At 30.9% G+C, this 17,889-nt stretch overlaps 1 protein-coding gene across 1 annotated transcript in view; it reads left to right on the top strand.

Moving 5' to 3' along the window:
• LOC112025361 (uncharacterized) overlaps positions 1-10,607 on the top strand; it is a 14,551-nt gene extending 3,944 nt beyond the window's left edge. Inside the window, exons 4-5 of the mRNA XM_065772878.1 lie at positions 5,521-5,785; positions 10,311-10,607. Of these exons, the coding sequence (XP_065628950.1) occupies positions 5,521-5,785; positions 10,311-10,607 (562 nt within the window). The remainder of the gene's footprint in view (positions 1-5,520; positions 5,786-10,310) is intronic.
• The last annotated feature ends 7,282 nt before the right edge of the window (positions 10,608-17,889 follow it).

The following is a 17,889-nucleotide window of genomic DNA, read 5'->3' as shown; positions in this document are numbered from 1 at the left end:
AAAAAAAAAAAAAAAAAAAAAATCCAAAACCTATTTCTCTAGATTAATGACTCTTTCTGAGTGTCAATGCCATTTTTGACTATAATTAATTATTATTTTCTATGTAAAAACTTCTATATATATATATATATATATTTTTTTTTTTTCTTTCTTTATTTTGGGTTTTTTGGTTGCATTTTATATGGCAAGAAAAAACCTAGGATTTTGCAAATAAATTGAGCAATGGGAGGGACTATATTATATTAAAAAATGATTGAGACCTTAATTTTCATTAAAGAAAGGATGCCATTGATAATTGACATGGCATGCCTAACATTGTTGGTGTAGTATTTTTTTTCCCTCTTAAATTGTAACTCATTTTTTCAAGTGATTATAACTCTAGGTAAATTTAAAATTTAAAATTTTTGTTCAATTAATCCGTGCATTGCACGGGTTAGCGACTAGTCTATATATATAATAATAGGTGAAGCAGAGAGAAAATCCAATTAGATTTCAATTGGATTCTCAATTTTGCGCCACTTGTCCTAACCAAAACTCAAAAAAAAAAAAAAAAATCTAATTAGATTATAAATTTGACTCCAATTTTGTGTCATGTATCTTATCTAAATTTTCTAATTTCTGTACCCAAATAAATGATGCATTAATATTTAACACAGAAGTCAAGAAAACCACAATGATAATACTCATTGGCCTAAGCAAGAACATCTCACCTGCACACTTTTATGGAGATTATAAATTGGACTTCAATTTTGTGTCATGTATCTTATCTAAATTTTTTAATTTTTGTGCCTAAATAAATTATGCATTAACATTTAACACGGAAGCCAAGAAAACTACAATAATAATACTTATTGGCCTAAGTAAGAATATCTCACCTGCACACTTTTATGGGTGATCTCAATAGAGTCTGGAACTCTTCTAATTCCACAACCAGAACCAAGGAGTTCAACGAGAAAGACTATAAAAGTAAAACATCATCTTCTCCTAATTCCATATTGTCATCCCATGTTTCCTCCTCTCTCAACCTCTACCAACTAGATCCACACACTACCCCTTCCTCCTCCTTACGGATTTCTCAGAGCAAAATCGGGTTCAAACACAATGTTCAATCCCACTCTTCCTTACTTCACGCTCTCATACATTAGCGCTTCATTGGCGCCTCCAAGAAGATTCTAAGCTCAATGATTAGTTTTTATTTTTTAATGTCTCTTTATATATTTTAAATAATAAAATGCAATATTTTCTTTTTTCTTCATTGTAGCATCATTTAAATAATAAAATGCAATATTCTCTTTTTTTTATTTATTGTTTTATCTAATGCTATCTTATGTATGATAAACCAAAAAAAAAGAAAAAAGAAAAAAGACCAATAGCATTACTTAAATAATAAAATGTAATATATATTTTTCATTGTTTGATTTAATTCTATCACTCGTGTGATAAACCCAAAAAAAAAAAAAAATTTGGCCAATAGCATCATTACAATTAACCAATCCCGTGCGGTAGCACGGGGTTACATACTAGTATAATATAAAACCGAAGACATTTGACTATTTGTTGACTTTCCTATATTGTGCCACATAAGCTTAATTTAGAGCTTCCACAATTTTCCACATTATTATTATTTTTTATTATTTGGTTTTTAACTCTATAAATCTGCCTTCAAACCCTACCTAACGCAGCCCTATTGTTGTCCCTCTCTTAGTCAAACATTACAAATTAAAACTCCTACAAATGATTCTCACTATCAGATTTATGAATTGGTACCGATATTGTTTCTATAAGACTGTTTTTTTTGCTTCTACGTCCATCTTTTCTTTTATCAAATTCAAAATTTTAAACAATAACCCCACACACAGTTGAGGCGGCACAATAAATGAGTCTTCGATTTTTTTTTTTTTTTTTTTTTTACAGTATGAGGTTGACATCCTTTTGGGGTGAAAGTTTTCTTGAGTAATTTTGGCGGTTCTATTTTTTTTCTGACAATTAAAAAAAAAAAATCGAAGAAAGAAAGAGAGGATGATCTGTTAAGATGATATAGTGTGACCATAGTCATATAAGATTGTTAAGAGCATGAATATGTTTGAATATTTGAACTATTTTAAGTCCATGAAAATTTCGTTTTTTTTTTTTTTTAATCATTGTAAACTATAACTTTTGATATATGTGGAATTTTGATCTTATGTAGAATGAACTATTTTGTGAATTGGAAATTTTTATAAATATTTGCATAATACAATCTATTCCAAACTCATTGTGTCTGAAATTTCAACTAAAATTTTTTTCTAATTTGATTTACATAAAATCCCAAATAGTCTTTCAATGCAAAGTTTAGTTCAGTGTAACCCGTCACAAAAAATCAGCTACGTACACACAATTCAAAAAGAATCAATACCTATATTAATTGACCCAACTTGAGATACCATGTCAACTATTTGTTTATTTATGATTCTCAAAAAAAAAAAATTCAGTAAAATACATACCTAAATTATAAAATTAAAGATAAAAATTTAAACACAACAAAAGTTGCAATATAGTCTCTCTTTTTTTCTTAATAAAGATGCAATTAACAATTAGCGTGAGTGCACTTAGAGGGAGAAAGNACTAATAAAATTTTGAGTGGTTTTTTTAAAAAAAAAAAAAAAAGAAAAAGTAAAAAATTTAAGGCAATGTTCTAAAATAAAAATTACCACATCACTATGTGTTTGCTAATGAGGTTATGCATGTGCTAAAAAGAAAACCCATAAATCATGTGTACTACCATTATAGTACTAACTAATTACTAACCCATGCGATGCACCGAATAATTAGCAAATGTTAAATATCTCAAAAATATAGTGTTCAATGCTACAATTAGATAAAAATGAATGGAAATCAATCATTCTAAACTTGATAAACCATTCTATAATAAATTTTAAAAAATTGAGATTAAATCCTAAACTTGATAAAATGAGGTAAATAGACAATAAAAAAAAAAAATCGAAGAAAGAAAGAGAGGATGATCTGTTAAGATGATATAGTGTGACCATAGTCATATAAGATTGTTAAGAGCATGAATATGTTTGAATATTTGAACTATTTTAAGTCCATGAAAATTTCGTTTTTTTTTTTTTTTAATCATTGTAAACTATAACTTTTGATATATGTGGAATTTTGATCTTATGTAGAATGAACTATTTTGTGAATTGGAAATTTTTATAAATATTTGCATAATACAATCTATTCCAAACTCATTGTGTCTGAAATTTCAACTAAAATTTTTTTCTAATTTGATTACATAAAATCCCAAATAGTCTTTCAATGCAAAGTTTAGTTCAGTGTAACCCGTCACAAAAAATCAGCTACGTACACACAATTCAAAAGAATCAATACCTATATTAATTGACCCAAACTTGAGATACCATGTCAACTATTGTTTATTTATGATTCTCAAAAAAAAAAAATTCAGTAAAATACATACCTAAATTATAAAATTAAAGATAAAAATTTAAACACAACAAAAGTTGCAAATATAGTCTCTCTTTTTTAAAAAACCACTCAAAATTTTATTAGTACTATAATGGTATGGCAAATTTACAAAAAAAGGAAATTGCACTCAAAATTTTATTAATACTATAATGGCGAGGTAAATTGTGGGTTTTCATTTTAGCAAACGCATCACTAGCAAACCCATAATGATATGGTAATTTTTTTATAAAAAAAGAAAAGAAAATTGCACTCAACATTTTATTAGTACAGTAATGGGTAAAGGTTTTATTTTTACTACTATAATGGTATGGTGTATTATGTACTTGTTGTATTTGTTTTAGTAAATTTTATTTCCCAAACTCAAAATTGATAAAATCCTACTTTAAATTGATTGAATTAGTCATATTATCAATTAAAAAAGGAGATGTTAGCAAAAACTAAATAAAAATACTGTATTAAGATGCAAAATTATTACTTGAATATAAAAAAACCCCACTTAATTATCAGTTATCACCTTAGGTCTAACTGTATTGAACCAAACTACAAAAACGTATGGCAAAAAATAGACTATTCTAGGGTTTATCGGGTTGAACTTTCCCTTAATTTTCTTACAGCATCATATATTTATTAGATATAAACACATTTATAAATATACCCTTGAACTTTATGAAGAACAAGTAAGTTGTTCATGCGATGCACGAATAATTCTGTGATATTTTATGTAAAATAGTTTTGAAGAATGTTGTACATATATTATAAAGAAAAAGTAAACTAAATTGGAGTAAAGAAACATATAAATTTTGAGATATTAAAAATTAGTTTTATAGCGTCACTACACATTTATAGCCCTTCTCAAGGTAAGATTAATTTAAAAAAAAAAAAATCATGAAACCAAAAATAAATGCAAAAGAGTAACAGGACCATGAAAATCAACTAATTTGTCTTATATTCATAGATTGCATACAATGAAATGAAAGTATGCCAAACCCTCTCACTATCTTCTACTCATTGATAGTGTGACATTAAGACATGATGTGGGCAAGTCCGTATGCATGTGTTTTATAAATGATTAAAACAATGATAGAATATGTCTTTACGTTGCGTATCAAATATTATTTCTACTTATATACCCAAAACAAAAAATATCCAACCAAATTACCCAAACTTAAATTATATTTAAGCCCCTAATTAATAAAAAAGGAAAAAAAAAAAAAATTCCTATGGGTTTCGACAACTTGATGGTGGTGGGAGACTAGTATGATGGAGGTGGCAGCCCCTCAAATTCTTTTTTCCTTCTCTTACAAATACTTTGTTAATCCCAGGTCTTTTATTTTGGTAATAGTGAAACAATTGATTTCATTTAACATTCCACAACGTTTTTGTGTCTCTCTATCTCTCTCCAGTGCCTTATTTTGTTAGTTATTACTATTAGTCCTTAATTATTATTATTATTATTATTGCATTTGTTTTTAATACTAAAACAGTGGAAATGCTAAAAGACATGGAGAAGAGAGAAATGTGTCGTGCAAGTTCAGGCAATTAATGAAATAATGGTAAAAATAATTTAATGTGGACTTTTATATATAATAATATATATATATATAATATAATATAATATATTTTGATTGATTGATTGCATTTCAATGTGAATTAGTTCTTTCCTTAAATATGTATGATTTGTTATATTTTATCAATTGGGTTGAATGCTTTTTTGGTGTCAAGGTAATAGCTATGAATAGTCATCGACTCCTGGTCAAACATAAAAAAATAATTTTATCAATTGATAAAGTTTTTTTTTTTTTTTTTTTTTTTTTTGAGAATCAATTGATAAAGTTATTTTGTTAAACATGTATAATCTGCTATTCTATCATTTGATAAAATTATTTTTTTATACCACTTTAGTGGAAGAGAGATTCAAATCCGAGATGTAATATTCCTTAGAAAAAACTATATTAAACCGTTGTCCTAAAAGTCATTTCGCATTTTTTTTTTTGGATTGAATTTACAAGGAGATTATATATATATATTACTGATTTTGTGATATGTCAATAGGCTAGCAGGAGCAGCATTACTTGCTCCTATTATCAACTATTGGTGGCGAGGTTTGCCTTCGAACTTGTCTACAGAGGCCTACTACAAACAACTGCCTCAAGACCAGTGGACACATCGAGTTTCTCACTACATACCATGGCTAACCTATTGGTGGAACACACAGAAGTGGTTTCCTGCACTTAGTGCTGTACCCGGAAATCCTAATATTTTCTCTCGTCAAGATTTAGAAATAACGTCAAAGAAGGTTGGGAAACAAATAAACAAGGTACTTGATGTTTTCTTCTTGATTTTTCTAAGAGTAAGTATTTTCATTAGCATCAGTTTAAATTTATATAACCAAAAGAATTAATAGAGACATTTTTGTTGGCCTCTCTAAGAAACTCCTATGAATAACAGAACAAAAGCAACGTAGTCGATCAGTTTATTCAACGATATTCTAGACATTTTTGTTGGTTTCTTTTTGTCAGCAGCACACATGTTTTTATACTTTAATAGTTAGATTCATGTTCTTTGAGGTATAGTTGGGTTACATCCCTATCAAAACAGTGATTAAATCTAAAATATTACAAAGGGAATCGTGATTATAAATATACACATGATTATAACGATTGTCCCAACTCCTAAGCATACACATGTAACACATAGGCAATAGAGAGTTGATTTCTATTTTCTCCCATATATATCGTCCAAATCACTTGTCCCAACAGATCCTCTATGTGGCATGGTCGGCTTGGACTTTGGATCATGCAATCAAATCATTCAATATCATAAGTTTAAATCATCCATTAATTAGTTAATGTCTGATTTTGGTGAGGCTACTGTTAGGAACCCGGTGATTCCTAATGGAGATTGATGGAAATTAAAGGAAAATTGACTTAATTCGAGGTAGTCATCCTCCATAGAGAGAGAGAGAGAGAGAGAGAGAGAGAGAGAGAGAGAAATGCACTAATACACTAAGAAATTGGTTTATTCTTTCATTATATCTAATGTTGAATTACAATCATGTATTTATAAGAAACTAGCTCTAATGTAATTGGCCCATATGGCTCAAGATAATTGACTAATTAATTCAACATGTGCTCTATGAATTAAGCCATGTGTTAAATGAGCTACATGTGCTCAAATCTTAACTAATTCATCCTAATCCTAATCTCAACTAACTTGCTAACTACCTAACTAAAGAGATTACAACAATTATTTCATATTCCTAACATTTCCCTTTCCCTTGAAAACACCTTGCCCATAAGGTGTTATGTAATGAAACTTTCATTAGGGAAAACCGGCCACTAACCCAATACGACAAAGCATCTTGACTGTTGATTACATGAATAGCTCCAAAACAATTAATCATAGCCCATGACATAGGAGCTTAACACAAAGCAGTCATATTGAACTTAACCTTCAGCAATATAGAACTCAATTTCTTATAAAAATTGTGATAATCTCAGCTATGAAATCCATCATTTATCTCCCAACTATCACCAAGAAAAGAATCATCTAGTTCCTTGGCTTTGTGACAGTCACTAATGAGCAAGATGTGGCCCCTATAGCAAAGTCCAAATTCAATGGAATTGCCACCAACATGCATGACTGTTAAGTCCACGCCTACATTCTAGATTACATGAGCAGCCCCATTTGTTGAAGCATGAGTTTGGCCAATGTCAAACACCATTGGATCACTTGTATTCACACCAACAGTGTGTTCTTGCTCCACACCAACAGCAACAAGTTTATGTATTGTGGATTCTTGGTTAGTAGTGTGTTCCCTCAATAGGTTCATGTATTGTGGATTCTTGGTCAGTAGTGTGTTCTTGCTCCACACCAACCTCAATAGGTTCATGTATTGTGGATTCTTGGTCAGTTGAATCAAGAGATTGTAGCTCCTCTTTTGTCATATTTTCAAGAACCTATTGCAATCTTGAGAGCTCTTCATTCATGGCCTTGTTAGATTCAACCAAGGCCTTGACTTTGAAATAGCCTTGTGAGATTCTGTCAAGGCTTTAACCTTCTCTGAAACTTCATTCACAATTTTCAAGATTTCTTGCCGATCATATTCAACTGTCTCAAGATCGACAGCTTTGATAACAATTGTTAGGAACTCAGTGGTTCCTAATGGAGATTGATGGGAATTATAGGGAAATTGATGAGAATTATAAGGAAATTGACTTAATTCGAGGTAGTCATCCTCCATAGAGAAAGAAAGAGATTAAGAGAGAGAGAGAGAGAGAGAGAGAGAGAGAGAGAGAGAGAGAGAGAGAGAGATGCACTAATGCACTAATACACTAAGAAATTAGTTTATTCTTCCATTATATCTAATGTTGAATTACAATCATGTATTTATAAAAGACTAGTTCTAATGTCATTGGCCCACATGTCTCAAAATAATTTGCTAATTAATTCAACATGTGCTCTATGAATTAAGCCATGTGTTAAATGGGCTATATGTGCTCAAATCCTAACTCATCCTAATTCTAATCTCAACCAACTAGCTAATTACCTAACTAAAGAGATTACAACAATTATTTTATATTTCTAACAATTACACCAATTTATTTCTATAAGCACAATTTAGGCATTATTTGTTGCATCCTAATATTTTTTGATGATTGCCATGTGACATAATTACAAAAAAAAAGACCAAAATGCATAACTCATTCTTTAAGTTTCATCTTTTGACGTTTTAGTCTTCTAAATTTTAATCAGACTTAAATCAGTCATCTGTTTACTATCCGTCAAATTGCACCGTTAACTTACCAAACAACGTCGTTTTACACTTTAGTTAATATTTATTTATTTATTTCTGAATTTTAGAAAACTTCAATTAAAAAATAATAAAATAGTAAAACATAAGCTAGACTGAAGAACAAAATAAACTCGATAAGGCTTCGAACACTTAGTATTTTTGAATTGCCACAATTAGTTACTCTGCCCCAATGGCTTTTAGGATCTGCCAACACTCTACACTTTTTAGATATTCCTTATTGTGAGAACTTGGTGGTATTGTTGGAGTGGCTTCCTAAATCTTATTTCACTTTGCAAACTTTAGATTTGGTATTGCCCAAAATTATCATCTCTCCCAGAACTTTGGGTAAGTTCTGAAAACACATAACTTAAACTAAAAACCCAAAGTCTTCAGAACTTACCCAAAGTCTACTTTTTTTAGTGAACCCCAGCAATGGTTAATGGTCGGAGCCATCTCCTGAAGCGGTGGAGTGAAGCAGAGGACACCCCTGGACGGAGCCCAGTTGCTGAAACCGTAAACCATTGGATGAAGCCCAGTTGTTGATCTTCCCCCTTTTAGTCTCGCTCTCTCTTTCTCTCTCTTTGTACCTCGCAATCTCCCTTTCTCCCTCTCAATCTCTCTTTCTCTCTCTTACCCCTTCTCGATCTCTCTTTCTCCTTTTCTTGGTTTCTCAGTTACCGAGTGGGGTGGGGTTTCAGTTTTGTTCTTTAGGGGTGGGGAGGGAGCGCACCATTTAGTTTATTTTGTTCTTCAATTTAGTTTATGTTTTATTTTTTTCATTAGCGATTTCTAAAATTCAGAAATAAAAAAATTAAATATTAACTAAAAGTGTAAAACGATGTTGTTTGGGTAAGTTAACTGTGCAATCTGACGGATAGTAAACGAATGATTGGATTGAGTCTGATTGAAACTTAGAGAATTGAAATGACAAAAGACAAATTTAAAGAGCTAAAATGAAAAAAAAGTGAAACTTAGAAAGTGTGTTTTGCATTTTGGCAAAAAAAAAAAAAAAAAAAATCCCCTTATAATTACTTTATAACATTTAAATTTCTAAAAACATGAATAAACCCCTTTTCTATCTCTTGCTAGAAGCTTCGAAACATACCTTTCAAATGTAGTAGTATAAGAATGAAAGTAATTATTCAGTTTCTTTGGTGTTAAGGTAATAGATATGAATAAATAGGAATCATGGACACATGATTTAGAGTGTCGTACTCATATTGGACACGGGATATGTTTGGGACACTTCTACACCCATGTTTCAGCCGTGTCCTTTTTTTTTTTTTTTTTTAATTGTGAGACACGAGAGGGATACTTATCTTTAATTTCTATTTGGTTTTAATCTTGAACACTTATCTAGTTATATTTGATTTACTCATTTGTTTCTTATTCCTAAGTTTTATTCTAATTTCTAAACATAATTGATTAGTCATGAATTCACTTTATTGTATTCATTATTGCTCTTAAATTGATATATGTTTAATATTATATAAAAAAAATGCTTAAAAATATATAATAATTAATAAATATGTGTATCCCTATCGTGTTGTGTCCTAATTTTTTTAAAAATTGTTGTGCTGCCGTGTTGTCCATGTTCATATCTGCAGTCATCCACTCATATAAATTTTAATTTAGTTTTTTCTTAGGAATCTATTTATCTTATTAAGTATCAACCAATGGAATGAGGTCACCCTATGCTTTAGTGACTCTCGACGGGAGAATCCATGCTATTTAGGAAGAATCACAATAATTTTCTGAATAAATTTTTTATCCTCCAAGGGAATATATGTTATAGGCCTTCATCCGAAGAAGCATATTAGGAAGTCTTGTCATATGTGAAATGCATGATAGTGTTCATCTATCATTGGGCACCAGGAAATCTTCTTATCATTCATAAGAGGGAAAGAAAAAAAAAACACTGAATATCAATATGTTTGTAAAATAGCATTTTGTTCAAAAATTTTGCATGAGACGCACACATCATTATTAGGAAAATAGTTTCTATCCAATTAGCACTTACCATGTACTCTTCAATAATTCGTTGCAGGCACACATAACCCAGCAAGGAGAGTTTGAGTCCATACATCGTACCATAATGGTTGGATTTGGGAATTGGGAATTCAGTCCTATTGATCTTGAGAATCCTTTTCCTAACAACGAAGGATCGGTTCATCTATGGCAGGGTGATGATGATAGGATTGTAGCAATTCCTTTACAACGCTTTATTGCCAAAAAACTTCCATGGATTCAATACCATGAGTTACCAGGTGCTGGACACTTTTTCGCATATTCTAATGAGATGAACCTAGTTATCATAAAGACACTTTTATTTGGGGATAAATAACCATGTTTGTTGCTGCAGGGGGTTACTACTTTCTAATTTTTCTTTTTCTAGTTCCTTTCACCTCCTCTTTTTCTTTTAGTTTTCCCCCTCTTTATCATTGTATTGGTGGACAATATGTAATTCTATATCAGTTTGTTTTAAGATTATCAAATAAAATATCAGTTTGTTTTAACAAAACTATACCCATTTAGCAACCCTAGTTTATCTCACAAATTAATATTAGCTTGTAATCCATGCGTACACATAAATGTATTTAAATAATTAGTCACATTATTAGAAAAAGTAAACGTAATTAGTTCCATGTTAAAATTCTTACTTAAATTTAATACTACTTATGATCATTTTTTTTTCTTCTAATTTTTTAATAAGATAGAACGTCTACTGATCTTTGTTGTGTGATGATTTTTATTGAGTAGATATATGATTGATTTATTATTTTTATTTTATAGTTCATTAATATTAGACTCTTAGTATTCTGCACTTATTAACTTACTTGGTACAAAGATTAAAAAACTTAAATGGACATATGACACAAAATTAGTCCATAATTAAAATCTAATTTAGAATCTAATTGGTTTTTTTATTTTTTATTTTTTATTTTTTTAAATATAGATTTGTTAGAACCATTTTAGAACTCAAGAAAAAAAGAAGTACAAACTTAAAGGTTTGAGATTCTGACTACAAGTCTACAAGTGCGTTCAACATTTTAGAGACTCTAAGAGTCTGTTTGGCATCAACTTTAATTTTTAGCTTTTAGTTTTTATGTATAGCTTTTTAAAACCTAACATTTTCCAGCCTTTTCTCAACTTTTCAAAATTTTTTAAGGTATAGATTTATTTTAGCGCACTTTCAGTAAAAGTTAGATAAGTTGTTCCTAAACGAATACTAAATCAGAACTTGATGTTGCACGTCTATAGTGTCAATAGACAATAGATTCTAGCTTAGAACACCTCCAAATTTGCACAACTTTCTTGGGACTAGAGTAGAGACACGGGTTGTTTGCAACTGCTGGTTGGCTCAAGTTAGAGCTCAAATCAGGATTATTCAAGTATTGGACCCTTTAGAGTTTTTAGGGTACTCTATTATATAGATTTCTTTTAATCTTGACTTCATTTCTTAATAAATGGTTCATAAGATGCCACATCATTAATCTAATAACAAAACCTTAAAATAATGATACCATGTAAACTAATTAAAAGAAACAAATATTATATATGTATATATATTTCAAAAAAACTTGAAAAACATGGATCTAAAACCAAATCTCACAATTGTGACTCTCGTTGGAGGTAAATTGATGCCATTAGTGTCCACCAATTTCATGATCATAAGAGCATCTCCAGCAGCTTCTCCAAATTTTTGTACTGTTTGGAGAATGAACAGTGACGTTTAGCTTTTATCTACTTACTTTTTCAAATATATTTTCAACAGATTCTTTATCACATTCTTTATCTCATTTGAATATTATTTCTTCATTCATTCTTTATTTTTTTTTTTTATCATCATTTATTCTTTTTTTAACAACTATATTTTTAAATGAGAAGTGTTACATCCACGACATTTTACACAATACTTTCACAACAAAATTTATGTGGAAAGTTGTTACTAGTTCTAATTTGAACTTACCACTGAAATTATTTTTTTTCTTACCAATATTAACTAATAACAATCTGTTATTTAAAATTTATTGTAAAATATTGTGAAAATATTGTAGTTGAATTTCTCAATTAGGATTTTTTATTCTTTATATTATTTTTTATTCTTTCATTTCATTCTCCTCCACACATGTGTCCTCTATCCCCCTTCTTTTATTTCTTTTGCTCCTCAAGAACCTTCCAGCAACATTTTTTACTCTTCACATCAGAGAGAGAGAGAGAGAGGGAGAGAGAGAGAGAGAGAGAGAGAGAGAGAGAGATTGGCTTGGGCCTCCAGCACCGCTCCAGCATCTCTAGTGCCGCTCGTCGTCCTCCCCACCGATCGGCTTGGGTCAGATCGGCTTGTTCTTTTTTTTTTTTTTTTTTTTTTTTTTTTTTTTTTTTTTCCATATTTGCTTGTTCTGATTCAACTTTATTTTAAGAATTGGATTTTGTTTTGTGTTTGGATTAATTCTTTTGCTTATGAACAGGTCTCTCTCTTTTCTCTTTTTTCTTTTATTTTTCTGATTTCATTTGGTTTATGAGAAAAAAAGAAGCAACGACAACGGAGAGAATGAGAGAAAAAAAAAAAAGAAGCAACGGAGAGAATGAGAGAAAAAAGAAATCCCGAGGAGGAGAGAGAAAGAATTAATATAATAAGTAGTTGGTAATATTTTAAGACAAAAAATTCAATAGCTAATGTACAGTAGCCCATCAGACTTGATGGGCTACTGTTCATAAGCCAAAAAAAAAATCCAGGTTTACCAAATCTGCTGGAGCATGAATAGTGCACAAATTCTCCAAATTTTAGCTAATATACCCAGATACCGAACCTGTTGGAGATGCTCTAACATGTCCTTAATTTCATGGTTACATTTCAACTTTTGCTTCTTTTCAGACTCACTTTTGTCAGGAGGTGCAAGACACCTAATAGAAGTCCAGCCCATGTAGAATTTGTGCCCAAGATATTGAGTTTGCCATGCAAGCATTGATGGAATTCTATTTCAATTAGAAATAGGTGAATGTGATTGACAAGTCCTAGAATCCTACTTCAAATGTAAGTAGGAGTTGTGTTTAATAATTAATACTTGTAAGAATCCAAACTCAAGTCATGTTAGGAATTCATATTATGCTAGGAAAAGAAGTCTAAGGCGGCTGAAGCTTTTTTGTGTATAAAAAGCATGTGGGGGTGTTGCATATTGAATAGAAAGCAAAGAAAGAGAAAGCCACACAAAGAGAAAAGAGAAAGCAATCAAGAAGGAGTTGGTTAGAGAAAAAGAAGACAACCAAGAGAGAGAGCTGTGCATGGAGAAGAAAATAGAAAGAGAGTGCAAAGTGTTGCCGCATTTTGAGAGAGATAATTTGTATGTGTGAGAATAAAGAAAAACAATAGAGATTTTTCATTAGTCATGAGACATACACAAGGATTATTGTAATTGATTTGATAATAGTGAAATTATTCGAATACAAATTGCAACGTATTATACCAACGAAGGTGTTCATCGTATCAAGTAAAAAGCAAGCACAAAATAAAGATATAGTTGGTTTGGATTTAGATTTTTCCGACTTAAAATCTGATGTGATAATTTTATTTTTTAATAGCTGATGTGTCACTCATATTTTAAGGATATTTTTATTAATTAAAGATGTAATATAATGAGCATTCACTATAAAATTAAAAGTCAAGGTTAAAAGAAATCTATATAGTAAAAAGGAGCAGCTTGTGTCCAGTGCCAGTGATCACTGGACATGTTGCGATGCAGACACGTGTTCAAGACTGGACTCGTGTCCGTATCCTAACGGGTCTAGTGGCCACTGGCCATTGGACAGAAGCCTAACCCATAGTAAAATACTATAAAAAATTTAGAGAATCTTGATCTCGATCTATTTGAGTTCAATTGTGTGTGTCTATATATATATATATATATATATATATATATACATATTATGATCAGTTGAGAACTTCAATAATTGAGGTCATTTTCGATTTGATCAACAGTACAAGTACTGTGTGCAATTGCAATGAATGGTTGAAATTAAGAGTTAAAAAAACAACATTGAATCATAACTATTAAATAAAAAAGGTTAAAAATGTAAAAAATTTTGTGAATGAAATGGGTTAATTGCATCAATTGCATTCGGATCTCAATCCAACACAATGTACAATGATCAACAGTACTTATGTAACTTTATCAAAAAAAAAAAAAAAAATAGTACTTATGTACTTTCTTAATTTGCTTCACAGTCAATCAACCATGTGATTTCCTTGGGAAAAAAAGTTTTTTTAATAGAAATAAACTAACTACTAAACACACACACACACACACACACACACACACACACTTAATTACACTCTCTCACCAAGTTCAAATACGTTACTTAACTCAAAGTACAACTACAAAAGAACAGCAGAGTGAGCTTCAAAAATGAAGTTGATTAAAGATTGTGAGATCATTTCCAATTCAGGGGGTTTCACCACATTGGAGCAAGGGGCACAAAAGTGGCAGTATCTACTACTACTATCTAGCTAGTCTGAATTGTTGGGCTAAAATGAATTGACCCCTTGCAAATTAATTAATTATCCAAGTTAATTCATTAGGTTCAATTACATGCAATAGCGTGGTAGCACAAACAAATCACCAATTATACTAAATGTAGCAGAAAATAAATTTGACACGGGTGATTTGTTTACAAATAGGGAAAATCATCGAGGCAAAACTCCACCGTGTGATTTTAAGATCATCACTCCAAGAATCTACTATTATCAATCACAAGCGGTTACAAGTATAGGGAATCTTACCAAACCCTTTGGCCTATCCCGAAATACCAATCTACAGTTGAACCCTTATCCCAATACTCAATTGGACTTGTATTGTTGGGGCAATCTTTTTGTTCAATGCATGAATCCTAGTACGTGACTAACCAATGATGCACGGATCCCAGTACGTGACTAACTCACCAACTTGAAGAAGATTGTTGGCTGCAAAGTTCTTCAGTTCATCAACAATGAAGATCAAGAAGCTCCTTGGTCACAAAACCCTTGGCGTAAAGACGCACTAGCTTCTTCAGAGAGAATAACGAACTAGGGCACTTTTTGCATGCGCGACAGCCTTTAAAATTTTTTATATATGTCTAGGGTTGTGAAAAAGAAATCCTATACAAATATACAAGCATGAGCTGAAAATCAAATTTGGAATTTCTGATTTCGTAAGTCTCGATAGAAACAGCTTGTGTCAAGCTTGTGTCGAGCTTTGACTTTAAATCACGATAGAAGTCTTTCTGTTGAGATTGCTGTTGAGTTTTAATGAACAGCTTTTCTTCACTTATTTCTTGGTTAGATCTTCATGGCTTTAACACTTGACTTGAACAACATGTTTCTTGAAGTTCTAAACCCATTCTAGATCTACCTAATTATAAGTAAAGTGCATTTTGTTAAAGGAATAGCCAATTACATAAAATATGTCCCTAACATAAATTATTGATGGGTCCTAGTTAATAATTCACTTGAATAATAAAGGACCCTTTATGAATTTCCAGACCAAGACTGAACATAACTTCATGTTGATGCAAGCCAACTTCTAAGAAAACTATCTCAAGGAGTATGTGTGACCGTGTGAGTTCATGATCTCACATGGTATAAGAAGCTAGTCTCATGAAGCTTTTAGAATGAGATATCCTCTCAACCTCTAAGATAAAACTTATCAATAAATCTAATGAAACTTTTAGAATGAGATATCCTCTCAACTTCTAAGATAAAACTTATTAATTAATCTATTAAGAAGACTCTTTTGGCTAAATAATTAAGGGAAAATTGAGTCTTCTTGAGAGGGCTTGGATCTACACCTGTGTAGGAGAACTTATTTACTTGTAGCCTTGTAGGGCGATTGGATCATTTTGTTTTGTTATTTTTGGCAGAAATACCATTTTAGTCCCTACGTTTTGATCCTATTCCTATTTTGATCCCTACTTTTTAATTATATCACATTTATTCCCTAAAAAAAAAATGATCTTGTTTTTGTCCCTACTGTCATCTCACTAACGGAAATTGTCTATGTGAAAGATGGAATGCACTGTTGGCACAGTGAATGCTGACGTGGCCATTAAAATATATTTTAAAAAATTTATTTGACATTTAAAATCAGATCCACATCATATTCTAAATTTAAGAAATTATTTATAAATTTGAACTAAATAAAAAAATTAAAAATAAAACTCACATGATTTGAGATCTAGGTTTATCTTGAACAAGAACACATAAGAACACAAATCTAGATTTAAACACAAAAACAAGAAGAGTATTTTCCTTTATTTGAAAATTTTTATTTGTTTTTCTTAAAAAAAAAACACAAAATTAGACACACGTAGACCCAAAAAATTAAACCCACCCAACACTTCCACTCCTTCTCTTTTAAATTCTCTCTCTCTCTCTCTCTCTCTCTCAATTGGTGTTCTACATCTCTCTTTTCCTCTCCTCTGTCATTGAGCCTGATCCCTTTCATGAGAGATGAGAGGAAAAGAAAGGAGGAGCTGCCACTCATTGAGCTCAATCCTGACTCCAGTCAGACACGAGCAAGAAGAAAGAGTGGCGGAGGCAGATGACACTTAGAGAGGAAGAACTGTTCGCGTAAAATAATCTGCAAGCGCATAGAATCGTAACAAGTAGTAAAGTGTTTTTAGAAAACGAATGTCGAACCTACAGGGATTAACTATGTTATTGAATACCGAAATTTACTAAATTAAGTACTATTTGGAAAAATCGAAAATAGATGGAACGTTCTACTATTTGAATTAAATTAAACTATTTAATAAATAAATCTATGAATAAAAAATTAACAAAGCTAAAATCTAAAAGTGTAAAAATATGATAAGAATGGATCTAGAGCAGTTGATTTCACCTAACAAATCCCACACAATTTATTCTTCCTAATTATTAAATTCTAATAATCTCCCGTTGATGATTAAAAATTCCTTAAGTATTCAATATCTTCTCTCGAATAATATTAAAAATATCTTCAACTAACAATTCCATATCTCTATGTGAATTTAATTAATTGGAGACTCATTACGTACTTTGAATTTTTTGAAAAATCACACTAGTCGCGGTAAAGCATCTCTACTTTCGCTCAACTAATGGTGTTTAATTCTAGAACTAAAATAACAAATCACCTCTCGGTCTCATTGTAATTCAATTGATCAAACCATAATTCGTAAAAATAGTAAGCATTAAGAATAAGAATTAAACACTCAATCATGGAAATATTAAAAATAAAATAATTCAGAATATAAATTGTGTGTTCATTGCTAGACTACATCAACGCTCTAGAAAATAAAATTTAGTTCATAATAAAACTGAAAAGAAAACAAATAAAACTTATGTCTTTCATCTGATGGTTGATCAACATGAAGCTCTCGCGTTTGCCCTCAGATCCTTCTCTTTAGAAAGACTCCTAAAAGAAAAATATTCAATGCGGCAGCCCCCTTTTCCTCTCAGGTTTTCTCTTCCCCTTTTCTTTTTACCCTAAAGAGCCTTTAAATAGGTCAATGAATCCTATTCCCGTTTGGAGAAAATCCCAGATTTTTAGGCTTCACTTAACTGAAGATTTTGGCCCATTTAACGTCAGAATTCGGACTTTTGGTAAACGACAAAG

The sequence above is a fragment of the Quercus suber genome, unplaced genomic scaffold (assembly GCF_002906115.3).
Source record: "Quercus suber isolate HL8 unplaced genomic scaffold, Cork oak 2.0 scaffold_65, whole genome shotgun sequence".
NCBI classification, from domain to species: Eukaryota; Viridiplantae; Streptophyta; class Magnoliopsida; order Fagales; family Fagaceae; genus Quercus; species Quercus suber.
Note: the sequence above shows the minus strand (reverse complement) of the source record. Positions and strands in the feature narration are given on the sequence as shown.